This window comes from Coturnix japonica, chromosome 1 (genome assembly GCF_054131305.1).
Source record: "Coturnix japonica strain WE chromosome 1, WE-NBRP24, whole genome shotgun sequence".
Lineage (NCBI taxonomy): Eukaryota > Metazoa > Chordata > Aves > Galliformes > Phasianidae > Coturnix > Coturnix japonica.
Window position 1 is genome coordinate 67,855,402 of NC_140663.1, and position 22,771 is coordinate 67,878,172.

Sequence of the window (22,771 nt, forward strand, 5' to 3'; positions counted from 1 at the left end):
AACCTTCCTGTAGCTCACAGATGTGCCTGAAGTAGCGAAGCCTGGATGTGGATGGCTCTATGTGTGGCAGATTGCTTATGAATCACCCAGCAGTTTGGCTAGCGTTACAATTCCCATTACACGTGGCAAAAGATTCTGAACATTTATTGTGCACTCCCACGCAGCAGGAGGAGAGCGTGCCGCTATTTTGGTTGGATAATATTTTTCACCACCATTATTTTTTCCTTTCAGGGGTGAAGAATGCCATAAAACATTTTGCATTGGTTGTGCTGCTTTTGTTGTTTTTTCTTTTTCTTTTCCATAGTAGCAATTAATGCTCATGCATATCCACCCTGAGAAAACATGCCCAAATACTTAACATGGCTTTTAAGTACCTTATGTCTGCTCTTGCAGTCCAGTCCATTCTTAAGGCCCAGCCTGTGTGAAGATTAATCTCTTTTGTGCCTGTAGCCTACATCTGGGCAGGGGCAGCTCAGCTGAAATTGAGGTCCTTGAAGTAGAAATTCTGTTCTGAAACCAGGTTTCAGTGGAATCTGACTAGATAACACTGATGCAATCAGTCAGGAAGATTAAGGGGGAGAAAAAGGAAAAAGGCTTCAGAAGCTGAAGAAGTTGTAAAAACCTTTAAGCACCTTGGAGAGAACAGAAGAGGAATGCCCTCACCCTAGGATGGGTTTAGTTAACAACACATCGATATGCCGATATGCCGTACTTACAGTGTAAAGTGACAAATCTGATGGTACCTTTTAAAGTTTTCTTTTCCCATTGAGGCCTAAGAAATTCAGGACAGGAGCAGCCATAAGGTTACCTTTCATCCTAACCTGGACTTCCTTTAAGGAAGCCTATATTCAGCGTGAAAGTGCAATCTTAACCCTGGTGCCAATTGCCAATGCCAAACCTTGACAAGTTGAAGAACTTGTGATGGGAACAAAGCCCAGGCAGGAATAAATAGATGCTTGTCTTTGACTTAAGGCCCACCGCCCTTACCCATAACAGTACATCTTTCCTCACTGTACAAAAGGCTTCACAAAGCTAAAGTACGAAACAAGTATTTAAATTAAATAATTTACATCTTTTTTTTTTCCTTAAAGCACCTCTGTAATATAATTTAGTGAAAGTTTATACCTTGCAATTACATTCTGATATTTTACAAATCAAAACGCGACAAAATGGTATTACGTTAATTAGAAAATTCCACAGCGCGTACCATCAATACTCTCAGATCAAACCCGCGTATAATTTAAATCTCTAGTAGGAAGGATAGCAGAGCTAATTAACTCTAGATTAAAAAAATATATATGCAACTTATCATCAAGAAAGCACTTGAGATACAAGCAAGTACCAGATACCGTACCAAACCTTACATTTGGACACTTCCTAAGGGATTGGGGTTTTCAGTGAAGGTCCGTTATTTATAAGAACTTATCCTTAAGTAATAACCTAACAGCTGCAAATGCATTTGTTAAAGGCAGTTGCAGATTTTCTACTAAGTAACACGGTCGCTTTTAAGGGGAGACAGAGCTGAAATTGTTCCTCTTTAGACACAGTAGAAGCAGCCACAGTGCAATCATCTCCAATTTCTTTGTCTGATGTGATGTGCAAGTTGTCCCGGCTTTCCATTAGAAATGAGGAGGAAATTTCAATATACGAGTGTGTGACCCAGCTCCCGTGATGAATAAAATCTCCAAAGCTTTAGCAGTTTGAATAAACAAACAAATGTTTGGATGCTTATTATAAGCTCTTTGATTTGCAAACTTGTGCTCGCTCTCTCATGAGAACGGACTTAGTGCAACTGCTGGTATTTCCTAAATCCGCGCAGGCCAGAAATAAAGCTAAAATATGCTCTTTGGCAACACTTCAGCTTTCTAGCAGCTGGCTAGAACCAGAGCACAAAGGCACATGGAAATGACAGAAGAACGCTTCTTTAAATGCCAAGAAAGATTCAGCTTCTGTAAGTGGAGAACGTTCCAATCTACAGACAGTCCTTTTGTGTTTGAAATAAAAGTGGATTTCTGAAACTTCGATAAGATAGAATGCAACGTTTGCTTTGTGTGGGTGTTTCTTACAGACAGCTGTGCACTATCAAACTGAAAACAGCACACCTTTAAACAGTGCCTGAGAGAGTTTGAAAACGAGTACTCCTCATTATTTGAAACAAATTTGTTTTGCTCTTTTCCCTGCTATTAAAGTACTGGTGGCTTACCAATAAATCAGAAACAAAGAAACCCTCCAAAGTGAATAGGTGGTAGGTTTGTTGAAATCCTATATTGTACCATTGCTCCTTAGGATCCTTATCCACCTGTGTCCTCTGGCTTTAAGCTCATTTGTGGGTACCTGGTCCCTAACGAGGGGTCTTCAAGGCTATGACATTAAGATAAGCTAGCATAGATAAGACTCAGATCAAAGCTATACGTAACAAGCTAATCAGCCTTAGATAAATCTTTATCCTGAAGTCTGCTGACTTTATTTCCCTCCATAGACTGAACGTTTTAAAACATTAAATGATCTATATGACGTGGAGATGCTGAAAGAGATGCTCAGTAAAGACTCCAGACTTCTTGGAAATGAACATAAATTGAGTAATTTTGACATCTAATTGGCAAACCTCTAATTCAGTCATCCACACAAGGCTTAGGTGTAACATTTTGGAAGGGCAAGATTTAAATTAAGAACTTCCTTTTGCTCACTAATGCAAGTGAAATGTCTGCTCTGTTCTTTGCAAATACACAGAACCACAGAACCATAGGGGCTGGAAGGGACCTCTGCAGATCACTGAGACCAACCCTACTGCTAAAGCAAGTTCCCTACAGCAGGTTGCACAGGTAGGCCATCCAGGTGAGTCTTGAGTATCTCCACAGAAGGAATCTGTGTGTAGGTGCATAGTGCAAACCTGTAGACAGTGGGGTTTATCCAGAATTTTCAGCTATATTATCATCTTGTTTATACTTTTGTAACTCACAGATGTATTCTTGCCATACATTTAACGGCCTGCAGTTTAATTTAAACTAGAAATCGAATGCTGGTGTCCAAAGGGATTACTCAGAAAACGCTTGCATTTTCTGGTGTTTAAAAAACAAAAGCATTTGAAATAGGAAAAAAATGCAAATAACACTTTCCTAACGCCTCTGATGGGATCCTGTTACAAAGAAGATGCTAATATGGATACAATGCTGTTTAGAATTCTTTATAATTTCATCAGATGTATTTACTATGTAATTTTCAAGTTCAGTTAAGCGTATTGGCCTTGTTTGGAAACAATCACAGGGAAAATACATTTTCTCCACAGTGATTTTGTCTTCATTTGGTTTTGGTTTTATAGATTGTTTTTTTTTTTGTTGTTGGTTTTTGTTTGTTTGTTTGTTTTTTGAGAAACTTCAGTACGTGCAAATTAGGGAGGAGAACTTTCAAATTCACATATTGCATGTGACTGTGCTTTGGGGAAATGCAGCTTACACTCCTTCAGAAGATAAACTTAAGCCAGTTGGCTGTTGAGTTTCCAAGGTTAGAATTTCCGCTGCCATCAGGTGCACAATGCTGAGCGCTGCACACTTCCTATGCATGGATGCAACGTGTACAGATCCCTGGTATACCATCATGAGATTCTGACAACTTCCTTGAGTGAACAATATTGCTTTATCTCATTGCTGACTGCATTTGACCCAAAGCCACCGTTTCATAGAGAGACAAGGCCAATCTGAAGAATCAAGCAGCACGACTGATAAAATCACCTTGTTATTTCCGAGGGCATACTGTGTACTGCTGCTAGACAGAGAAGGCAACCTATTTCTCATCTAATGTAAGACCAACAATCTTCTCTTACTGAAGTATCTGAAGGAGCTGTAATAAAATGCTTAATCAACCCAGCTTGGGGGAGAAGAAGGTAACTGACAGGGAAGGCAAAGAAGGGAGTTCTGTGCGTATATATCTAATTCTTCTAGAGTGCCCTAGATAGTCACCAAATTTGAGGCTGGTGCTTTAGTATTGAACACTAAAACTTCTGATAATAAAAAAAAAAAACCTAAAAACTGCCAAAACACAGGACAAGAAGGAAGGTACCTTTGCCACGGAATCATTTCTTCAGAGTAAGCTATCACTGCACTACAATACTGTACAGTTGAAATTCTTTTTCCTTTCCTGGACTAGGATCAGATTTTTCTGCCTGTCCAGAACTCTGGCTCATTCAAAGTTGTATTCTTAAGTCAAAACTGCATCTTGAGCTATTGCAAGTTCTTCAAGCTACGCAGCATTAGACAAATTTTTCCTCAGGGAGATTTTTGTATTTCCTTTCCAAACAACTGTTCTGTGACTTTGCGCTTTTCCTCTCCTGGAAAAACCTGAATTGCTGCTATCTGCTGTATTTTAGATAACACTTAGGATTTCATTTCATTTCTTGAAAGTATTGTCTTTTCAGTGCGCTAATCCTGAAGTACCCAATGCCATGCTACGTGGAACTATACTGTGCTTCATGGATTTCAAGCAATGGCACAAGAAAGGCCTTTCAATTTTTTTTTTTTTTATATGTGTATATACAGTAATATCCAGTCATTCAATAAACCTGGACTGATTGACTCTAACAAAAACTATTAGCTGTTTCTCATTTACCACCATTAGCCAAGAATGCGTTATCCTTATGACAGTGCTTGTAGCTGGAGAGAATTTGCTGAATTTGTTACTGTAACTCTAAAATGACTAAGCCAAGAGGAAACACTTTTTTTTCCTTTTCTTTTTCATTTCCATTACTTAACATTCTGATTTATTACACAAATACATATTCTTTTCCAATCTTCGGATTTCCAAATAAAAGAACTGCTTTAAGGCGCTTCATGAACGTTACGATCGGTATTTTTCTGCAGCATTCAGTCAGAAGAAGACAGAAGAGCTCAAACCAACAGACCTGTAGCACTCCAGTTACTTAGCTTTTACACTTTTCATGCTCCGAACCGAGTGAACAGCTGATAGCTGTGCAAGTGATTTTGCTCCCATCTATTATTAATATTGCTGTTGTCTTTAAATATCATGGAAAAAAAAACCACCAACTAAAAATCCTTAATACATGTCCCTGTAGATTTCCTGCAGTAAAGGGTGCAAATGTGCGTCAGATTCAGTCTTCTTGATTATCTGAACAAGTTGAGCGTGCTCTGTGACAAGTTGCCGGAGGTCAGCCATTTTTTGGAGAAGTTTCGGGAAGAGGAAGGTATCATCAGGATGGTTGGTTTGCAAGTGCAGTTTCAGTACGTGCACAATGCTCTCTTGCATTTTTTCAATGTGTCCTACATTTACAAGACCGGGACGATCTATTCTCAAAACAGAAGAATACATGTCAAAAATTTTGAAATATTCTTTATTGCAGGCTACTTTATAGGTTCTATATTGTAGGCTGGTATAAATTTACATTGTACACTTGAGGGCAATGACAATAACCTCATCAACTTCAACAGGTTTTGGAACAGGCTTAAAGTAAATCTTTAAAGAAAATGTAGTCTTAGCCCTCAGGTCAAAGCATTTTTAATGCCCACAGTTATTTGAGGAAAGAGTTCATAGTACTAAATACAAGCCGTATTACTGAAGGGAAAAAAACAAAACAACAACAAACACAAAACCCACCCCTTCCACTCACAAAACTAAAGGAAGCATTCAGCCTAGGAATCCAGTTCTATACTCTGCATGACATGATAAAAGAATTCAAATGGTAGGGATAAGTGTGAAAAAACACACGGCTATTTCTAGAGCCTTCGTCAAGTTTGGGAGATCAAATCAAGATAAAAAATATATCTCGCTTTCACCCTTGGTTCCCATACATATTGCCATAGCATAAGTTATTGACAGGACGTAGAGAAGTACCTATTAAGGACGTTTCACGCTTTCCAGCATAGGGTCCCACTTGCAGCTACTTAGAGTCCTATACTTAAACTCTCTGGATCAAACTTCTCCGTGAGAAGTATGAGGTCACAAGCTAAATTTGTTTCTTGCAAACTTCAGCTATTTCCAAGGAGAAGAAAAGAGAAGAATACCATTTTGCCTGCAAAGAACTCTCTTGACTTTTGAAAACTCAAAATATCAATATGGTGCGCAAAAGTAACTCAAGATTTGATGGGAACTTACTATCTAAACTAGCTCTTGAAGCACTTGAAAGTCAACAGACAGAATTCACTGTTAAGGATGCTGCCACAGGTAGTGAAAAGTCTTATGAGTTTGGCAGCGTATAAAAAAAGCAGGCAACCAAACAGCATTGGAGCTGTCTTGGTCTTATTTCTCTTTTTCAAAATGCTTATGAATAGTTTTGTATTTAACCTTCAGTATGAATGTCCTTTCTGTAGGAAGGAATGGATAACATTTGTGTTCTTTCACTCACAAACACTGAGCATAAAAAAACAAAGCCACGCTCCCAGGTGCTATAAAATTATTTTTAAGGCACCATAAATTATTTTTTGGAATTAGCTAATTAAGTTGGGTTTTGAAAATAAGTTGCAGTACTAAAATCAAAAGGCAGGACATGCATCAACAGCACTGCATTTGTGCAGAACTCATTACATGATCCAATCAGCAAGTCAAAGCTGAGCAAAGCTATAGTCTACCTCTGTCTCCATTTCTTCATTACAAGCTGCTTTTCTGTCCATTTTGTAAATGTAAATACTGCTCCTTTAAACATAAAAAATACTAATCCCCCAAACCTCAAACAAAAACACACCAACATTCTTTACATTCCACTTTTAAAAATACAGAGTAATTAGAACCCTCTTCAGCTTTAGAATTATTGCCTCGAAGAATAAATATGTAGCGCTTACCTCCGCAGCAAATGATGGCAGCGACAAAAAGTGATATATCACTATCATCCAGCTCCAGTGCATTGAATTTCATTGCAAAATCAAATTTTGGCTCCATTATATCACAGAATGGCTTTCTCAGACTTTTTAGGAACTCTCGGGTTATAAAACCATTTCCATAGGCTACCAGCATCCCATCTTTGTTCATTACAGATGCTAACATGGCAAAGATGGCTTCATAAACTCCATATTTCAATAGCGTCACTTGATCATTCAAGTCAAGATTGGAGAAGCCAGGGATAGATTTAGCAAATTCAGTCAGTTCTGTGACAGTCTCTACAGATGTACACTGGCAGCAGTGGAAGATTCGAACTTCGGCTTCCTTATTCTGAATTCCATTGGCAACCAATTTTGCCACCAGCGTCTTCTCTGCCATGCACAAGGTATCCATATCATGTATAACAAACGGCTACGGAGAAAACAGTATTAATTCATCAATAAAATAAAAGCTATTAGTCACTGTCTTGCTAAAGAACTGAATTTGGACAAACCTTTTAATTTTCATAATAATCAGTTTTTAAGCTATCAATAAACCTTGAGTTCTTTCATAATATCTGCATAGAGAGAACCATGTATTACAAAACTATGAACTGCAGTGTTTACAAGCAGGTCTGCTCTTCAAACAACAAGGTAAAAAACAGAAGGTAAATAGGAATGACATATCTTCAATCTACTTTTACACAGAATTGTAGAATCACAGAACCCTTAGAGTTGGAATGGACCTCTGAAGGCCATCTAGTCCAACAAGTCACAAAAACACGACCTGTTTATTACTCTTATGTTCATTACCAGATTTTCATAACTATGTCACAGCTTCCATAGAAATTTTGCTCAACTCGCCAGCTAAATCATCTCTAAAACCAGAATCCTATTAGGATGTCAGACGACACTAAACTTCAGTCTTGATCACATTCTTTTCCGTAAATAAAACCCCATTCATTTAAAAAAGATATACATTACAATCTGATGAGGTATTGCCAAGGTCTTAGGAGCCAAATATAGAAATGACACCTCATCATCATGAAAAATGCTCGTTTATGCTGCAATGAGTTACAGTAATGTCAAGAATTAGGATCTCCTGAAATCAAATATTGATGCACTGTATAGAAATAGGTAAATTATTAATGTGTTTGGCTACACTAGACTATAATACACCAAATTCCATAGTTTAGAAGATAGATTGCTTACAATTTTCATAACAGCCTTTTTTTTAATTTTAACTGAAATTAGGATTTTTATTTTACTGCTGATTTTATCTTCTATATCACATATAGAGGATACCTCTTCATTGTCAAACATTGATTTCCTTGCCATATTCCATCACTTTTAGGAAAACTCTGCTCATTGTCAAAACAGCAGGAATTTCACTACAATCTCAGATGCTGTGCAACTGCTAAGTAACTATTTCACAATACCTACTAATTAGTCATGAACAAAATACTGTAAGTAAAATATCATAGAGAACATTCACTATTTTTTTCAAGACCTTGGATGAATTATCAATGAAAATTAAACTGTTTAGCATACGTGTCCCCACAACCTTGCTTCTCCCTTTCAAAGTATCCATACAGTTATGACCAGGAAGGCTGCATGAGGAAGTGCGTAGAACTTTAGAACTGAGTTCTTTCCTTTCCTACCATTAATACTGTTGGGACTGTAACAACAGTAATTCAGAGCTGTCGCATGTTCTAAAAGATAACAGTATTTAATCTGGTAACTGCAGCAGAAAAACATTTGATATTCCCTTCCCCCCACCCCAATTCCCTTTCAAAATGGGATATTAAATTCAAACCATTTTCCTCACCAATACCTCGAGGTATTCACATTCATATACCCGTTTGTTTTTTTGATTAAGAACTGATTCTCTTTCCCTTACGTATCTACTGTAATTTCGAGGTTCCTAAAACTATTATTCTCATAGTATCTAAAACTATTAAAAGTGTTTATATTTAATATAGGATTTCTTTTAGTATATTTCATTTCTGTATTAGCATGTGGCTCATTTTCTAAAAGATACGCTTAAGAATTTAACAAATTATTATATCAGCTTATGTCCTTCTAGCTTTACTTTAAAGTTAAGATAAAATTACTTACTGGATTGTTGTTAGTTTTCCCTGCAAGGATGACTCTGGCTTTAACCTTGTTCATGTTGAAATTTTTCAGGTAAGCATCATGAATTCTCTTGGCGAGTGATTTAAGATCTGCCATTTCTGAATCTTCTATGTAATTTTCACCCGTTAGAATTTCTGCTTTCAACTTGGCCTTCTCAGACCTCGGCATTCGTCCAAAACGTATTGCTGATAGGAAGACAAAATTATTTTATTTTGTTTTTTAAAAAAAGGTTTTTTTAAAAAACTGTGCCTTTTCCCATTGCTGAATAGGCAGCAGAATTTTCCATTCAGAAAAACCAAGCTTGGAGTAGCATACTTACTATGATAAACTCATAAGTGAAATAGTTCTTTCCAGCACAGGTGATGACTGAGACCTGACTGTTGAAACTCATCAAGTCAGTATACTAAACTGAAGGTAATTAGACATTTTAGAACACAAACTGATATCTGCAGTGATGTAAAAAGCATGCCTTTTTCCTTCTACACTACCTAAATAGTTCTTTCCTTACTGTGTCTTATAACTCCTAAAGTGAGACTCAAAGTCTACCACGGGAATTCTAAAACAATTCAGTGAGGAAAGTTATGTCAGGAGCTTGGCAGAGAGCACATGTGCAGGCTGGAAAGCTGCCTGGGGAATTACTCTGCAGGGAGATGGGCCCAAATTCCATTGCTGATTCTGAACCTGCTAGGGCTTCAGCTATTTATGCGCTGGATGTTTGCTCAGTTCAACATATCTGTACTGTCCAGTGAGAACAGAACTGATCAGAGGCCCATATTTATGCTCAAAGTTTGCTCAACAAAACTTCTTACCAGTCCCTTATTAGCTCAGCAAGACTGGATACAATAAGAGTAGAGTTTGAGTATCCAATCTAGTTTTTAGGAGATTCTTTTGAGAGGCCGTTTGAAAACTCATTGGACGCATAAGTCTCTTGCTTCTTGGGTGACTGTTCTTGCCACTTAACAATAGAATAAAAAGCATATTTCAGGTACTTCTTCAGTTTCATTCAAACCTTAAAGGAACTCCATTTTACATGGGGTCCTGCCCTCTGATAGTGGAAAGTTTTGAAATTGCTTGCATGGCTGGTTGCTCTTGTCTCATTTCAGCAGGTGACCAGTGGGAGGACAGAACCTCGCTGCTTTGACTGAGCAATTCCAAGCTTGTGCAGAATTAGCCCTTAAACATGCCAAGGAATGTTCTCATGATATAAGGTGATATGGGGCATGATCTGCAGCGTAGTTTTGGACTTCAGTGGAAGGTCTGTTCTGAATCTGGCCATGAAACTATCAGAAAAGTGAAAGAATCTCTTTCTTAAAGCAAAACTTGTACTGTGAAAGTCAAGGCTGTTAATCGAATCAAGGTTTGTTTCCTGAGAAGCATGGCCTGCACGTTAGCAGCTTTTTCCCTCCTTTTTGGCCTCCCATATGTTTGCCCCAGTGAAACTGCTGCTTTCTTCAGCTGGAGCACAGGTACCCACAGGGAAATTGTTTCAACTGAGGACTAACTCCTGCTGGCCAGCACAGCTCTCTGCGCAGTTCCTGCTCCTGAGATGTTACTTTGATAGCTGGCACGTTCTTCCCAAGTCATGCAGAGACTATACACCCACTCCCAGTGCATTTTAGTATGGTTCCTCACAAAGGAGCCAGACTTCCCCAGAACCAGAAAGTTAACATTCCCAATGTCACTTCCTAGGGCTCTAGACTACACTGCCATGGGCAGCTTCCTCAGCCAGGTGGCCACGCCAGCTATCTTGATGGCATTGTTTCCTTAGAAAGTTTGTCTTCCAACCCACAGCTTTTCACCTAGCCCAGCAACTTACTCTCAGATCACACCTGCTCCCATGTTCAGCCTTGTCACAATCTGATTTACGTAGGGAAAGCAAACTGCTGTCATTTGGACACGTAAAATATTCTTCCTTGTGGCTTGGCCTCTCCCTCCCTTATCTTCTCCTCTCTTTACCAAAGTTGCTTAGCAAGCTACATACTGTACATAAAACTGCCTTGTGGGGTTGAAATTGGCCTGTGAGCCACAGGCTTACCAGCCCTATATTAAGTCATTAACACAAACAATAACATAATTTTTAAACTGTATATCTAAATGCTCTAAATTTTTACCATTCCATTTAGCAAGCAACCTACCAGATACCTGCTCCACAATCAGCACACATGGTCAGCAACCTCCCCCCCTTCCCAAACCATCCCAAGCCTACAAAATACTGGAGCCTGGTCTTCTACAGATTTCTGTCCTATGCCTTTCTCTCTCACAATGAAATAGTTTTCCTTCTGCTCCTCTGCAAATCTCCTGACCTGAATTCTTCCAGTACTGGAGCTTGTTTCAGTGATACCAAAGTTCTGAGTGAAACAAACTAAATTCACCATCACATGGACAAACAGACAATTCACACAACTGTATAAAGTTCGTAAGTGTATGTTTGGAAGGTGTTTATCAGTTATTTCAGCTAGTCATGAGAGAAACTGCCCCGCCCCCCCTCCACCACAATCTATACTGAAAAAAAAATACGAAGTTCAACTGATATATAAAGGTAGAAAAGTTTTCCAAATGCTTGCTTCCAGAAGCAGATCCTGGGTAGAAACAAGCAAATTATTAAGGGCACTCTTACCTACCATTATGTGACATTCCAACTGAAAGGCACTTTTGAAAACGACAGTATTGGCACTTATTACGATTTTTTTTCTGAATTTTGCAATTGCGATCGCATTTATCATAGATGAGTTTTAATCGGATTGTTCTCCTAAAAAAACCCTGTAAGAAGTTTGAAAAAACAACATGGAACGTTAAAGAGCTGCTGACTACTCAACTTTAAGCATGTACGTAGTTTTTATTGTTTACTGATATCACGAGCGAAACAATGTGAAAAGTGTAACCTGTACAAAGGTATAAATTCCCTGCTCTCTAAAGTGAAGTGTGTGTATGAAGGTGTGTACAGAATGAAAACCAGGAAAGGAGGGATAGTTTTCAGCCCCCTTTCTTGTGAGAGAACTGAGAGCTTTGCATACTGGAGTAAATTCACTATTAAGGATCGTGTAAAACAGCCACAATTCCCTTTTGCATCTGTTTTCGCAGTGCCTGACAGAAACAGCCTTCATCGTTCACATGTGTAAGTCACACAGCACACAGAATGAGCATGTTTCTATTCAGCAAACGTGAGGGGTATTACAATGAAGCACAGCGTGTTGAAAGAGCCAATAACACAAAATAGGCATTACAGAAAAGCCTATAACCCATCAGATCTTACCACAATGTCCTGATAGTGCAATGCAACACCAGACTCTTACTAAGAAGTAATTAAAGGGTTTGCAAAGCTTTTTAAAGTCATTGCAACATTTTGCTTCACATGAAATAGTAACAAATAACATTTAGGCTTTGGAGGAGCATAATCACCAGAGGTGATTATGAGCCTGCTCTCCATGTCCTCAATGTCTAATAGGGTTTCTAGTATTCTTCCATAAGATTTATACTTGAAATACCACCTCCTGACATGGAGAAGGAGTAAAATGGTACACATAAAATTATTTCTCTCACCTTAAATTGTAATTTAGAAGAAAAAAAATATACGCAAAACTGAAACATCAGAAAGAAAAGAATCTTACAGTTCTTGGGCCAAACAATTCCCAAAAACCATACGTTAATGATAACACTCGTTTGCCTCAAATGTGAGCACAGGCTCCAAAACTACTAGAGGTACGATACTAAGTGATCCAAGCTGAACAGGATGGTGATGAGGTATTTGGGATTTATTAGTGTTGTAATGGAAATGTAACAAACTTGCATGCTTCTCACAGCTGTACTCCCAACACAAATAAAACACTAGTGGAGCAAAGTAGGCTTTGATTTTTGGCCACGGTTTAGTGTTTTAAGTTGTTTTTGTTATTTAACTAACTAAGCAGTTCCACAAAAGCGGCATTAAAATTTTCATTGTGAATTGCCTCTGCTTGATGAAGGTCTGGAATTGAGTTAATGTATCCAGTTACGGTAACTGAACAAATTATTTCCCGAAGAAGATCACAGATATATTTATTAAATAATTTCAATGGCTAAAATTACATTAATTGAACATTTATGAAACAAATGTTTATCTTTATATAACCCTGTAAATAAAGCGACATGATTTAGGCTCTTAAAAAGAAAATTATGACTGTACCTTACAGCCTTCACAAGCATGTACTCCGTAATGGTAGCCTGAGGCTTTATCCCCACAAATTCTACATTCAATGTTTAATGCTCCACTGGGTGATTCATCTATGCTACCTGGAGCTGTGGCAAAATTAATGGATGAAGGACTGGATGCTGGTGAAAGGGTGTCTAAAAGAAAAAGGAACACTTCATAATTACTATGCTAAACCCACAACAACAACAACAACAACAACAAAGAGCTTATTTTAAAAAAGAAAATAATAATTGTGAGTCAGTAGTGAATAATCATAGCCATTAAGTGAATTTGGCAGTAAGTGTTTGATAAATAATCCCTATTTATTATACTAGCAGAAACACAAACAGAACACAGGGCATACCTTGCCAATTTCAATGAGAAATACAATGCCGGTTGACAAAAAAGCCTTACTGAAGTAACTCTAACAACAACAACTAGAAGGCAGACAATGGTTCCTCAAGATTCCCCAAGTATACTACACACAAAATAAGAGAAAAACAAGCATTTTTGGATTTTCCTGCATCCCATTTTTAACTGAATTTTTCTGGTTTTTATCAGTTGGATGTGAATATGAAATCGTTTAATTCCCCAACTTACGTAAGTAAAAAGTACTCAACTAATATGTCACTCAAATGTGCATGTAACTGTCTTCATGAATAATATAAATATGAAACCAAGAAACAACATTCAACACATTTCTTCTACTCAAGTCAAACAGTCTGAACTATGACAGGAGGGGAAAAAAAACAACCAACCCAATACAATAGACTTCCCATCTGGCTTCAGGTTTGCACTACAATGACCACTCAACCTGTCAACCACTCTTTCCAGAAGGGTTATTAAGAGCTCATCTTGCTTTTATGCTTTTATGTTTCTCCTGTGCCATGCTGTTTAGAATGAGATCTATTACTACAGTATGATAAGGGACATATTCCTAGCTTAAGCTGAATTAGTCCAGCATTTGAAGATACACTCACAAATCCCACTGACTTCAGAAGAGTTACTCGTAGTTTTAAATGATGATCTTAACTGAGACCTATAAAGCAGTCATACACATTCATTTTCTAAAGAAAATATTTACTTGAAGCAAAAACATATTCTTTCACTGAAAACAGATATTAAAAGGAAGGTAAATGTACTTCTGAGATATCCAAGCAATAAAAGCTTTGATCACATATTTTACCTTTTGGATATAATGGGAAAATAATCTCTAGAATGTTGTAAAATGAAATAAACTCTCAATTTTATTAGTAGATGAACATGTTACAGAACCAACACCTTCCAGCTTTAATTATTTCAATTAATATTTTCAGCTCGTTTGAGGAAAATATTTTCTGAGGCCAAAATTTCTTTTATCTTCCATCTTGCAACTTGTACCACGAGACTCCAGCAAATTAATGGGTGTGTTATTTTAACAGAAAGATTAAGAAACACTTATGAATGTAGGTCAGCAAGTATGACACTGGAAAAAAACACTGGCATAGGACTCGGACTGCGTTGCCAGCACTGCCAAGCCCACAGGCAGAGTCATCAACAACAGCCTAAAACACAGGATTTTTTTTAACGTATAATTTTCATTTCTTTTTACTTGTGTCACAGAATTTGAGCCTTAAGAGTTCATATTTTCCATCTTCTCTAACAGAAAAACTAGGATCTTCCATCATGAACACTGAATACTGAAAATACGAAGGTGACATTAGAAACTGATCCAAATTACCATACGATTTGCACACACAAACAAATAATTGGAAAAAAAAAAACCAAACCAACAACTTTGTGTCTCAGAAGAGCTATATTACAAAGCTGGTACATTGAAACTTTTCCTGTATAAGGCATATTCCTAATTGTGAAAGTCTGCAACTGAAAGGGATACAGACCATACTTCAGACAAACATTACTTTGGGCAACAGTGCTGAGGAGTGCCCCCCAAAATTCACAGTATGCATTTCAACCACCTGTAGCACAGATGCTCACCTCAGCTTTGTTAGTGTAATTTTTATAAAATGAAGTAATGATCTAGAGACGGCCTAAAAACCGATTCGTAGTTAAAAAACAAATAAATACACATATAAACAAAAGAAAAAGAGAACATAAAAAAATGAGAAAGTTAATCATAAACTGAATGTTAAAACACCCCTACTACTAAGAGGTTTGCAAAACCACAGTTTCAGAAGGAATGTTTTATTGATATAATTGGAGTGCCCTGCTACAATTCAGTGACTTTCAGTTTGATCTCCCAAACCAAGTCTCACACAAAAATGTTCTGCCTAACAACTATGTAATATGTCAGCTCTCTCTGATTTGTTACTTCTACCAGAACAGAAACCCTTAGTTGACCGATGCTGCTCTTTAGAAGGGAGAAAAAAAACCCAGTAATTTAAAAACACCAGTACATTAAAATACAGTGGAATTCTTGGAGTGCTTTTAGGGGTTAGATCCTCAGTGCATATTTCACAATACCTTTCAAATACATATGGCCTGAAGAAACTAAAGAAAAGGGGATTATTTTTCAGCACAATATTTTGACTTCCTGTATGACTAAACTACATCTTTGCTAGTCATTTTTTAAGAATTAATTTGAAAAAGAAGGCATTGAAACTTAATAAATTATTAAGTATTAAGATAACTTAAAAACCAGCAACTTTATGTTACGATCTAGTAAATCTATCCTTAAGTATATTAAGGCAAATCTATAATCAGCTTATATGATTTTAGTGTCATTTAGTCATAAACAATAATTATTACATTAAAATGGCTTTCATTCCTATCACTTCTTATTTATAAAAGAAAGCTTTATGGTAACCTCTCTTACCTGTTATAACTGATCCATCAGATCCTGGACCATTTCCCAGTGATTGGAACTCTGTTAAACTTAAAGCTCCAGAGCTATCATCACCCAGAGACTGAGAAATGTCTTGAATGTTCTCCATATCTTGTAGAAACTCTCCAGATAAAGGACTGCCTATATCATCCTCCTCCAGGGGAGTAAGTGGATAGAGCTGGTTTTCAGTGTCCACCATTTTGGCCAAGTAGAGCAGTCACTTAAACTCCTTTATGCTGGGGAAAAAAAAAAAGTTAAAAAAATATAGATATGTATCAGCACATACAAATTCAGAAATATATATATATGTAAATATCTATTTACATTTGATTCAGTTACACACAGTACATTGGATAAATGAGTTCTGATCTGATAATGATAATGAAATATTATACAGCATTCTCTTTCTCCAGAAGGCTTACACAGTGTGAATCTCTGGCAGGTCAGGAAGAAAAAGTCCACACAATATTTCAGTATAAGGAAAATGTGTGAGAAGATCAATTTGTAGATGTTGTTTTCTCTCCCTTGCAGTTAAAGGTTACATAGAATTGTGTTTCAATAGTGGGTATTATGCACTTCCCACCAAAGTTAACTGAAAAATAACAAGTATCAATATGTATATGTAATACATTAGAGTACTCCTTTCTCACCTCATCTAGCAAGTTTAGATATGCTGATTGGGTCCTCTGTTCTCACCTCTTAAATCTGTTCTCATGACACTGAGAGAACAAAGTGCTGCCATTTACAATGCATCTTTACAGATGCTAGCAAAATTAATAGTTTTTGACCTACTTAAGTCAATGAACTTACATCTTCAGCAAGAATGTTCCAGCATATGCAATCCAACATACTTAGAATTCCTAGAGTTAGCTTTATTTCCCACAATGAAATAAGTTTTCAGAGTTGCCTTCCAAACTCACCAACAGTGTCATCAACTTTGAGTAACATCACAGAATCCTAAGAAAATTAAGTACTCGTTTCACAAATTTCAATTATTCTTTTATTGCCTCGTCAGGTGACGAATTAATAAATGCACTGCAGAATTAATAAATGCTTCTCCTGCTGCCAAGATACACTTCTGCTAAAACAAACTCATTTTTAGACTGAGCAGCTAACACTTGTCTACACATACAAACACGTACTGATGCATTCAATGATTTCATGCTGGCTTTCAGAGAATCTTTGGCTGTTCCCATGGTTGCCACTCAGTGCTGACTTTTGCAGAGACATATTTTTGCTGCCATTTACCATAGAGCATGATCCCTCCAATCAAGCATTTTCTCCCCATGTTGATGGCAAAAGTTTGCCTTCAATTATGTTTGTGTAACTTCACAAAGTACTGTTACACAGGTGGTATAAATGGGGTGAAAATGATCTACTTTACAGAAGAGTAAGAGTTACACTTTCTACAACCTGCAATGTACATGCAATTTTTAAGCGATTTACTTTTCAAGCACATTCAGCAGTGTGCACTCCTATTTTATGCAATTTCATGGAAAACCAATGGTGCATATGCATTGTTCCTATGGTGTTTCTCGATGTACTCATTACATGATACTAAGGCAAAAAAAAAAACCCCACACCCAAATCTGTATCACTTAGTAAAGCATTCTATCTCGCAGTCCCCTTCCTTCTTAGCACTGACCGGCCAATCAATGTTATTTTAAATATACACAGTAGACTTGTCAGAACTTTCCTCTGATTTTCAGGGTACCCACATTTTTAAAAGTAATACCCAATGTCTACAGTAGTACAGCCAGTATACCATTACTCATTACTCATGTATCCAACTTGATACATTAATTACTCATTAGAACATCATACCAGACTGCCAGCAATGTAATAGAATATTTATCAGCAAGGCAGTGATTTTCACGTGTACCTCAGCCTCAAGAGAATCCAAGCAGCAATGGTTGAGATGCTTAATAATTTTCGAACAGAATAGAACATTACAATGGAAAACAGTAACTCCTACCACATAGAGTACTGAACTGTAATTGTTATCCACTACATTTAGTACAGAACCTCCATAATTTTAAACTATTTGGTAAAATCAATTCCAAATGTCACTTTTGAATCTCAGCAGATGTCCTTTCTCCAGGAATTGTCTTTGTTTCTCTTATAAATTCTACTGGCATGTAACCTGACAAATACCTACATTTGATACGTAATTGGCAGAGAGAGGATATAACGTTTAAATTAAAACTATTGTAACATACATTATGACCATAACTAATGGTGAAAAATAACAAAAATGATATGAATGATGACAAAATAAAACTTTCCTCCTAAAGATACTAAAAAACTATCCTCGTATTTCAGGAATACATGAAAATACCACAGAGTATTGTAGGTTATCAGAGAAAGATTTTATAGCTAAACAGCCTGCAAGGATTCAGAACAAGGCTTCCAAACTCATGAAGACTACTGAAAAATAACTTTGGAGATGTAGAGGCCGTTACAAAGCACTAATTTCACAAAGAATGAAAAAGAAGCGACTGCAAACCTTTCTGTTAATCATCATTTGTTAATCTCTACCAACCTTCTATTGTAAATGTGTTTGTACAACTCCCTAGTAAGGCAGCATGAACTAGCTCTTGAAAACCAAGAGCTGTAGGTTGGTATTAGGTGTCTATCTAGAAAAGTCCTAAAGAGGTACCTCCAGCATTATATTGCACACCTCACTCTTCCCAGATGTAACTGGATTATACTCCAGATGAGAAATGAGGAATCACTTTTATGTATTTTACTTGCAAAAATAAAAGCTAAATTACTATCTGTTTGCTTTTCATTATGAGGGAAAGGAGTAAAGAAATCTTGATGTATGTAATTTTTATAATGGGAGAACAACAGCAACTGTTCTCTGGCAATCCAAAAAGGGACTACCTCATTTGTCTCCCCAAGGAGCCATCAATAGAAAGGGAAGTTTGCCAGAGAATTTGATCAGCACTGTTCTGCTGGTGTGATCAGTCTAGCACAGACACTTTACCTTCCTCTGCAGACATCACATAAATACTTTGCCTGAATATTGCTGGGGAAGTTTCGGGAAGCACAGGGCTTTGCATAGCTCAGCATTACTCGCTGCTCCTCACTGAACCACAACCACCTCTGCAAGTGCTGTTTATTAGCCTACCACAAATATTTTTAAAAGACAGAGTGAATATTGAAGTTCAACTTTCAATAACATCGACATTGTTTGATTAAACGCTTGATAGCTGAACTCTGAACATGGCAACAACTCTTTCAGCAGTACAATCAGTTTTGCCCAAATTGCATCATACTTATCCACTTTTACAGTAAATATTTAAAATTCACCAGCCTATTTAGCTGGATTTGTATAACAAACTAACAGCTAGTGAAGTATAAACAAAGTACTTTTGTTTTTAACTATTAAATGGCATACCCTTTTGTACTTTCAAATATTACTTGTAAATTACCGCTGCTTAATCATTACTGCTTGTGTCAATGGTTAACTAGCTACCTTAGCAAGCACAGCTATTACATAACCATTGCTGAAGACTGCCAAAACACATTAAATCTTTCCACTACTGAAAAATAATATTCATTTTTAAATCCTTTTTTTCCGAAGCAATTATACAAAACCTTAATCCAAATCATCTAGTATGCATGCAATAAGCCCCTTGCCTTTTGCATTCTCTGTATCTTGTGCACGTTCACACATGCACATGCTTGCATTGGCAGGTTGCACTTAACACACAGGGATACTGTTCACACGAAAATAAAGTCTCTAAAATAAAGTAGTGAGAATGAAGATTATATGAATGATATTCTCAATGTGTATTTTGCTCTGCAAGTAAAACTGTACATGTTACAAGATGGTTGTAGCTGCGGAGTCTACACACACGTATGTACGAGCCAATATTTCTTCTTAATCTTAAGAATTCAGAAAATGCCGTGCCACAGAGACATTGGCAGAGTTTTCTCAGTTCCCTACACTACATCAGTTCTCACGCCCACATACAAACACACGCACAAAATGAACTGAAAACGAGATGATATGACACAGAAAAATGAGAACACAGTTTCATGCAATTATGGCTTTAAAGATACATAGGTTTGACAAGCACTTTCTCACAGCCTGATATTTCTGAAGTGTGCCTGTTTTATGAAGATGACCCCCTCTCCCACCACCACATTGCAAATACCCAGTGAGTGACTTACCTCAAACTTGAGGCAGATTTTAAAGAAATCAGTCAGATATCAAAGAAAAACACCTACTCATGCAGCAACCCACTTTTTTTGCTTCATTTTTGGAAAGGGGCGGTGGGACCCTAAAGGCCTCGTCATTCCACATTTAATACCTGCACACTAGGAGCAATCCCTGCAAGGAGACTGATCTTTGAGTTGCAAAGGTCTCTGAGAAACAGTAACAAAGTCTGGATTAACTGCATAAACAAATTGATCGCGTAAAGGGCTTGCTTGCAAATATCAAGGTTAAAGTTGAAGTGACCATTACCTTTAGAACACTTTCAGAATGCTGTGGCTGAACATGAAACATTTAGAACTAGGGGGTGCAGATAGATGCTTTAGAAAGCTTAGGTGAATAGAAAAAGCCTGAATGAATAAATAAACTGCCGGCTATTTCCAATATTCTGCTTAAACACATAAAAGTGGTCAACTGGAAATAAAGTTGGGCATCTAAAGTACAAAGTCTAATCTCCTATTTTTAGGCACTATGACAGAACATTAATGTATACTGCACAGTGCTCGTCCCCTAGATTGTTTCCCTTATAACTGGGCAGTGCATTAAGCAAAAGTGGAATCACAGCTTTCATGACAACCCAGTCCGTATTAGCCTGCAGCAGGAAAAATGCTGTCCATTTTTTGTTAAGAATATTCCTTGCCTAAGAAAACTGGGAGAAAAGAGGGAGAAAATAAAATTCTCTTTCCCAGAATCAGAAGTGCTTGCAGAAACAGAGGAACACTAGAGTTTCTTGAAGGAAGGATACAGGCCACAGAATCCACTGGCTTACATGAAGCCTGGAGTGTGATGAAATGGTGAGTTTTAACTTTCCTTCCTGGAAGATGCTTCTCTAATCGCATTAGGAGATGAAGAGATACCACACTTCTAATCTCACACTGAATGTATTGTTAGAACTCTGACACACTGCAAGATGGGAATATTGGTTTGTTTTCATATTACTGAGCCAAACCCCAGCAGAACTTACTTAGCCTGTAGGTAATAATTCTTGGGTCCCAGGTTTTTCTGTCCTGTTGGATTTTAAAAGGCATAATCCAAAAAAAAAAAAAAGAGAAGAAAGGCAAGATTTTCATACTGAAAATCACCAGTGCTTTTCCAAAGATAAATAACTGGTCAGCACCACAAGGAAGCACTTGTAAAGACAGGATTAAAACATGAATTAACGTGCTGTACAAGTAAATCAACAGTAAGAAGATGCACATGAACAGTGCTGACTAATGACAAGTCAGGTGTGAACAGTATAACGTGTGACAGACTATACATTACACTAAACAGAAGCACTCTTCAACTAGATGTACTGTGTCACATTGCCAGGGGAATATACATTCCTTCGGTGTTGCAGCACCACCTATTAGACCACCACAAGTGGGAGAAAATTACTAAGAAGGCCAGTGTGGCTTATTTAGGCAAAGTGATAGGATTTTAAAACCAAATGACATAAGCAGAACAGATGCTTTCCAGCTATTTGGAAAGGTACAGCAATGTTCCTTAACTGCATAACATTCAAAGACACAGTTCAAAATGGAACATTTGCAGCAATATCATAACTTATGAAGACCAAATAACTTCAAATACATAATAGAAATGATTGCTCAGCTATGAAAATTCAGACAGACCCTACATAGATATAGACAGAAAAAATAAATGGGGAAAAAAAGTGAATAATCAGCAACGGGAAAAACAAAAACAAAAACACAAAAACAACGGACACAGAGTGAAAAAATGCAGAGGCCAATGACATAATCATTGATGGTTAGTATGCAGCTACTCTGCATTTACTGAGCCAAACTCAATTCCTGCTGGCACATCCCAGCAACCTCTTCCCAAGATGTAGCAGCAGAAAGTAGAAGCTCCTATTTACGGGTCTTAGCTCTCTGAAGTGGAGTTTCATTGCCTAGATTATATTGAAGAAAGAGAAATGTCTCTGAACAAGGCCACTCATCCACTTCTAAATACAGGATTTCTGCTTTAAAACAACTCAGATGCTTTCTATACCTTCATGCTCATATACTGATAATTTCATCTGATATTTTTAACTATGTAACACATTCATTCCACATGTATAAGTAGTTAGTTAACTATGTAAGCTGTTCCATCAAGATTGCTTTTCAACTAGCAATGGAACAGCAGCAACACTGCACAGGAGGTAAGTATTTATTCCAAACTGAATACCCTCTAACTTTGATACAACTGAAGCAATTGCTAATGGAGAAGAAAAATTATAAAAGCAGAAATCAATTTGCAGTAGACAGACATAAGAGGGGCATTCACCTCAATGGCAAGCACTCCACACACACATCTGAGCCGAGCAAAACACAATGGATTTTCCAGTGTGTGACTGGTTGGTCTTTGAGGCCATGATCACAAACTTTCAGAGTTCTTCAATCAGATCATTTCCCTGTTCCAGTTCTGTGTTTGATCCACAACATTAGACTAGTCAGCCTCTAGCAGACAGATCTGGACTTATGATATGAAGAAAGATCAGTTATAGGCTATTAGTATGTTGGGATGCGAAGTCTGTCTTTAAATCAGTCACTGCAAACCGCTTGAACAACAGGAGCCAGTTTTGACTTCGTCAGCAATGGGACATCAAGGTTTTGCAATCTTGCTTTCAGGCTCCAGAG

The 22,771-nt window shown here is 37.4% G+C and overlaps 1 protein-coding gene across 9 annotated transcripts in view; it reads right to left on the reverse strand.

Moving 5' to 3' along the window:
* Nucleotides 1–1,051: 1,051 nt before the first annotated feature.
* The window catches only part of PPARA (peroxisome proliferator activated receptor alpha), a 71,553-nt gene continuing 49,833 nt past the window's right edge, over nt 1,052–22,771 (reverse strand). For 7 of the 9 annotated variants that reach the window (XM_015870648.3, XM_015870642.3, XM_015870635.3 and 4 more), the window contains 6 exons: nt 15,917–16,161; nt 13,096–13,256; nt 11,558–11,696; nt 8,919–9,121; nt 6,786–7,233; nt 1,052–5,294 (listed from right to left, as the gene is read on the reverse strand). In XM_015870648.3, coding sequence (XP_015726134.2) covers nt 5,047–5,294; nt 6,786–7,233; nt 8,919–9,121; nt 11,558–11,696; nt 13,096–13,256; nt 15,917–16,124 — 1,407 coding nt within the window. In that variant the 5' untranslated portion in view covers nt 16,125–16,161 and the 3' untranslated portion in view covers nt 1,052–5,046. Of the gene's footprint in view, nt 5,295–6,785; nt 7,234–8,918; nt 9,122–11,553; nt 11,697–13,095; nt 13,257–15,916; nt 16,162–20,107; nt 20,295–22,771 lie in introns of those variants that run through there. The other 2 variants (XM_015870681.3, XM_085522596.1) reach the window with 2 other exon arrangements.